This window comes from Argentina silus (genome assembly GCF_951799395.1).
Source record: "Argentina silus genome assembly, chromosome: 14".
In the NCBI taxonomy this organism is placed as follows: domain Eukaryota; kingdom Metazoa; phylum Chordata; class Actinopteri; order Argentiniformes; family Argentinidae; genus Argentina; species Argentina silus.
The window spans coordinates 15,883,057-15,889,056 of record NC_139668.1 but is presented as its reverse complement, the minus strand read 5'-3'; the positions used below and the strand labels follow the sequence as shown (position 1 = coordinate 15,889,056).

At 40.4% G+C, this 6,000-nt stretch overlaps 1 protein-coding gene across 1 annotated transcript; it reads left to right on the top strand.

Moving 5' to 3' along the window:
* Positions 1–2,533: 2,533 nt before the first annotated feature.
* Positions 2,534–5,080, top strand: gja1a (gap junction protein alpha 1a; the record flags this gene model as incomplete). Its single annotated transcript, XM_083684826.1, has 1 exon — positions 2,534–5,080. The coding sequence occupies one exon, from the start codon at positions 2,534–2,536 to the stop codon at positions 3,629–3,631; it is 1,098 nt and encodes a 365-aa protein (XP_083540952.1). The 3' UTR covers positions 3,632–5,080.
* Between the last annotated feature and the right edge of the window lie 920 nt (positions 5,081–6,000).

Here is a 6,000-nt window from a genome sequence, read left to right as displayed (position 1 = left end):
AGACCTCTGCAGTCTTTTTTGGTACTTTTTAGCAAACTGTAACCTGACCATCCATTTTGAGGATAACTAGTGGTTTGCACCTTGCAATGAAGCATCTGTAGTCTGTAATCTGTAATCTGTGGGACATTTGTTTTCGGGTTTTTCTTAATTATGGAGAGCCTTCTTTGGTCCTCCACTGTGGAAGTGTTCCTTGGCCTACCAGCCCGTTTGTGATTGCTGTTGATTTTATTTTGGCATGCCTAAGGTTTTGGCTTTGTTTCTGATCGTTAGATTTTTTTCCGTTTTTTTCAGCCGAATAATGGCTTCCTTGACTTTCATTGACACCTCTTTGGTCCTCATGTTGACACCAATAGCAAATGCCAAAGGCAAATGCAAAGCCTAGAATCAAAACTAGACATTGACAGCTCCCTTATGCCTGCACAAATGATGTGATGATGTTTGATTTAAAACCCAAAATTTTGGAATGTAGAGCTAAAAGAAGAAAGAATGCTTCACTGTCCCACTACTTATGCAGGGAACTGTATTTCGCATACATTGTTTACCAAGAGGTGTCTGGCCAGACCCAATAATGAAAACATGAAAAAGCCACAATCTTTCAAAAAAGTAATACTTTTTTCACTCTATCATTTAAAACAGAAAATGTTTTGCCAAAAAAAAAAAGGTTTACAATTTACACAATTTAATAGTTTATAAGATAAAACCAATTTCCAGAGGGAAAATAACATCCTTGTGCCAAGCTGTGCATTTCACCAGGATCATCAGAATTAGGAACTATGAGGTATTTAGAAATTAGTCTTTTCAGAACAATATGTACTACATGAAATGTTAAAGGGGCGATCTGGTTTTGGTACAGTAACCATCCCTCAGCGTCTGCCTAAAAAAGTGGCAGGGTGACCGCTTTGTTGTTGTGTGAATCCCAGATTGCCCCTTTTCAGATGCCTTTGTTTTGTTATAAATCTTTGTTCAGGTGTTATGTGGGATGTGTGTGCAGGGAGGGAAGCTAATGGAAAACTGCTCCTGTGTTCCATTACCTGCTGCTCCTTAAAACAGTAAATTGACAAGAATGTTACAGAGGTGCCAAAATGTAAACGTTTTAAACAAGCCTAACCCTTTATCCTCTGTGTGTACAAACTTGTATGCTGCAAATCCATCTCATCAGGGACCCGAGTTTTTCCTGACCAGTTGGTATGGAAAAACTCAGGGCCCTAACTATGATGAAAATAAATGGAAATGCACAGTTGGTCCTCAGTCCATGTTTCCCAATTCATTCTGCCCTCTCACACCCCTTTGTTGAGAACAATAATTTGTTCATAACAGAAAAAAGGAGATTCTTTCAAATATTTATTTGAATGTAAAAATTATTCAGGACTTATTCTGTAAACTCTCGTGTTGAAATGATTGAGATATAGTTAACCTGTAAGAACACTATTCATCTACGTTCTAACCTATAGCCTACGCTAGGTGGCGCCATAGACGCATCCAAATAATGAGGAATTACTCAGAATGGCAAAAGTTTGAGTAACCTTCCAAATCCACGAGGGTAGATGCTAAATGGGATCCTTGGAACGACCCTGCCATTTGGGCCGGCCCAAGGATTCCAGTTAGCATTTATCGTCCAGAAGAAGCAGCCCACGTCAGAGGTTACCAAACATTTCTGTGTGCGATCCCAAATCCTCAAACGCATAGTTACGGAGCTGCTCATACACTTTAGAAATGTATATGAATATGGGCTACATATTGGAGTTATAATGTCTGATATAGTCTAATGTATTTTTCCACTCCGGATACATTTTTCAAACATTCCTGGACGAAGTCCGTTTGGTCCCGTTACTTGCTTTTGGAGTCTTCCAGGTAAGTCTTGAAAAACAAAATAAATATGACAAAAAAGTTGGTTTAATAGAGCTTTTAACGAATAGACCTGTGCATACACATAATAAACTCAAATAGTTTACCTTTTTATAGTGACATTGGATCTCAGTTGAACTTATCACCAAAAAGACAGTGTCTGACCATTTATTTTCGCGCTGCCTTTATTTGCTCAGGAATGAGTTTAAAACACATTTCGGAAAGATTCACCAGATGACACCATTCAAGATTCATAAATCAATATTAGCATTGCCTGTAGTGAGAGTTCCCGATGTTCAGCGAGAGTGCATTACAGCCTTCAGGCAGTAGCATAGCCTACTGTAAAATACTTTTGATAGTATCCTAAAATAAGGCCAAATAACAGCGAAAATAAAACATTTACAGTGTAAATATAATGAAAAACAAAGTTTGGTAATGGTGTGTTATGTTCGTGGAACGTATTGGAAGTCTAACATGCTTGAGAAATCACAGAAATCACAAAATCAGACACTTTTGAGATATTCCATCATTATTCATGACAGTATAAATACGTTGGACATCTTGTTTACCCCCTTAAATATGAATCTATGTGGTTATACTTGGCAGTATTCCTACTGAAACTATTTTCTCTCTTTGGAAGCATGACTCATAGCTTTCTCCTACTCTCTACAGATAGACCTTACTCAATATGGGGGACTGGAGTGCGTTAGGAAAACTTCTAGACAAGGTGCAAGCATACTCCACTGCGGGAGGAAAGGTGTGGCTGTCTGTCCTCTTCATCTTCCGTATCCTGGTCCTGGGAACAGCAGTAGAGTCTGCCTGGGGGGACGAGCAGTCTGCTTTCAGATGCAACACCCTGCAGCCCGGCTGTGAGAATGTGTGTTACGACAAATCCTTCCCTATCTCCCACGTGCGCTTCTGGGTGCTGCAGATCATCTTTGTCTCTACGCCCACCCTCCTATACCTTTGCCACATCTTATACCTGACGAATAAGGAGGAGAAGCTTACCATGAAGGAGGAGAGGCTGAGGGCCATTCAGAGCAGTGGAGGGGACGTGGACGGACCCCTCAGGAAGATCGAGGTGAAGAAGGTCAAGTACGGCCTGGAGGAACATGGGAAGATCAAAATGAAGGGCGCCCTCCTCCAGACCTACGTCATTAGCATTGTGTTTAAGTCCGTCTTGGAGGTGGGCTTCTTGGTGATCCAGTGGTACATCTATGGTTTCAGCCTGGCTGCCCGTTACGAGTGCGAACGTTTCCCCTGCCCTCACAAGGTTGACTGTTTCCTCTCTCGCCCCACAGAGAAAACCGTCTTCATCATCTTCATGTTGGTGGTGTCCCTAGTCTCTGTGGCTTTGAATGTGATCGAGTTGGTCTATATCTTTTTCAAGAGGATAAAAGATTGGATTAAGAGGCCAGATGGTAATTTTCAACACAGCGGTGGGCTCAGGCCCAGCACTCAAGACATGTCGTATGTTTATTGCAACGGATGCCCACCTCCCACTGCACCCATGGCCAACCTGGGCTATAACCTGGATACAGCCGAAAAGACCAACTCCTGCAACAACTACAACAAGCAGGCCAACGAGCAAAACTGGACTAATTACAGCACAGAACAAAACCAGTTGGGCCAAACAGGGCCCAACAACTCAAACTGCCACACCCAGGGGTTTGACTACCCTGGGAAAATGACTCTGGGAAAGGAGCTTCACCTTCTAAAACAGATTGAAGCTCGGCCTAGCAGTCAGGCTAGTAGCCGCGCACGGCCAGATGATCTGGACATCTGACCAGAGATCTCCCTCTACTGGGTTAAGTCACCAGCAGAGTAGGAGTTTGGACTACAGACCAATAGGGGTCACAGACCAGTGAATGAAACATTCCAATTGACTGTTACTAACAACCACTTAAAAACTGAAAAGAAGTGTAAAGTGTTTACACCGCAAATGGTACATTCCAGTTTTGATAATGACACTAAGGGGTCGAAAAGTGTCATTTTTCAAACATCAAGAAATGTAAGACTCTTCGCGGAAACTTTATATTGCCTAACATTCTACCCTACACAAACTAAAATCAGCTCCTTATATGATATGCAGTATAACTATTTCATGTCTTCCTCCATGTTTTCAAGAATATCATCAATCACACCGTACTTTATGTTCTAATTAATTAGTAAATATGTATTTATTAGGAATTAGAAACATCTGATAGAAGCATTTTTATTGAAGAGTATATATAATAATGTATTAGTATTATTATGATCCTGATAGACTTCGAATTGTTGCTGGATAGCACTACTATTTCTGTCTTGTGTGTTCTAGCAAGTTGTCCAATGCAAACATTTGTGTCATATTTTTCTTGGTGTGAGTGGTTTTTAGAATTAATGTTAACTACTGCTGCAGTAGAGATTCTAACAAATCAAATATACCAGCACTCAAGTTACAGACAAGTATGAATCTGAGAAAGTGTGAAAATGTAGGTGTGTGCCAAGGAAAAGGAGGTCTTAAAAACAGTAAGACTCAATCTGAGCCCCTATTCGCTCCTTCACTCCATTCCACGTCTCTCTTTGCCAATTAAGAACAAAGTTCAAACAGCACCTTTGACCTAAAACTCACAGTTAGTTGTCTGCTATGGCAATTTGTTTACTTAACCTTGAGTCCGGTAACACAGGCTTAACCTAATGCTGTATGCAACATTAGGAACAAATTGAATGCCTGTTGATGATAAATGAATGTTTGAAAAGGCTTAAGAGACTGAAAACTAAATTAAGTGAAATGAACCCGCTATTCCCCCGCCCTAAAAGTTTCCTATTTATTCACAAAGCTAAATAAAAACATATGTCTGGGCAAAGCTCTCCTCACCACACATGGTAGGGGTGGAGAGAGAAAAATGGCAATCGCAAAGTCATACTGTCTCAAAAGTGCTCTGTAACACTTACGACAAGACTGGATAACTTTTATACATTGCATAACAACAGTATGTACCGAGAATATCGTAAAAGTGTGAAACTAGATGGTATAACTCAAAAGAACAAAATGTCTGAAATAAACTTGGCTCAGGATATTTGCAATAAAAGACAGAATTCTTAAAAAGCCACAGAATGTCAATAGGGTGAATAAGCACACTTCCATGCATCTTCTCTTTAACATATAGATTTATGTATAAATCATGTGCCTATTTCTGTTTGTGAACTTGTGTTTTAATACCTATTATGTTTCAAATAAATCTGTTTTACTGTGTCAGTTTACATTGATGTAGGCCAGTCTTCGGACACATGTCCCACGTTCACCATAAACGCATTTATTTCAATCATGTGAGTGGCTCTGATGATCATAATTTCATGTTTTCGTTCAGAGAGCCCAAGATAGCTCTGTCAGGAAGGACTCCAATGAGACTGTCCCATTGTCCCGAGACGAGTGGAAATCTCAGGCTCTTTCCTTTGACTGCACCGCCGTTTAGACCACATTTCAGGGCGGCGCTAGAAACACACATTGAAGCTGCATGTTAGGTTAGTCAAACTAAAAATAGCAAGCCAACTGTATGTTCTCTTCATGACATCAGCTCCACTCCAAGGAAAGTTTTACTCATTATTTTACATTACATCCGATGAATGTATCAGTATACGGTCATAGTACTTCACTCTGTAAGTTGTGTTTGGATTGGAGCTGATACACAGTCTGATACATAAGTCATAAAAAGAAAATAGAGTTGAGTCATGCCCCCATTATCCTTAATGTGACTCACAATTAAACTATCTCTACAAATTATCCATATCCCTAATGTGGTCTGGACAGTCAGTAGGTATTCTATCATCCTTTTGTCGGGAGCATGGGTGTTTTTAACGTATTACTGTCTTGTTGATCTTCTGCGTCAGACCTAACTAGGTACTATTTAAACGTATTTGCAATGATAGATTCTGTCCACGCGTAGCAGTCCGAGGAACACTGGTGAGTAAGGCAGAAATCAAATGACTAACTCCAAATGGGCAGCTGCTTCCTTTTGCATGCTTGGCCTGGAGCCAAGACCATCTCTGACAGAAAAAGTCCATTAGTTTGTGGTCCCTTGCTGTGCTGTGGTAATGGCTTTCATACTCTGACTTCTTATTTGTTTGCAGTTTGTAGTAGACACTTCCTTTTTATTGTTGCATTCTTTCCCCATG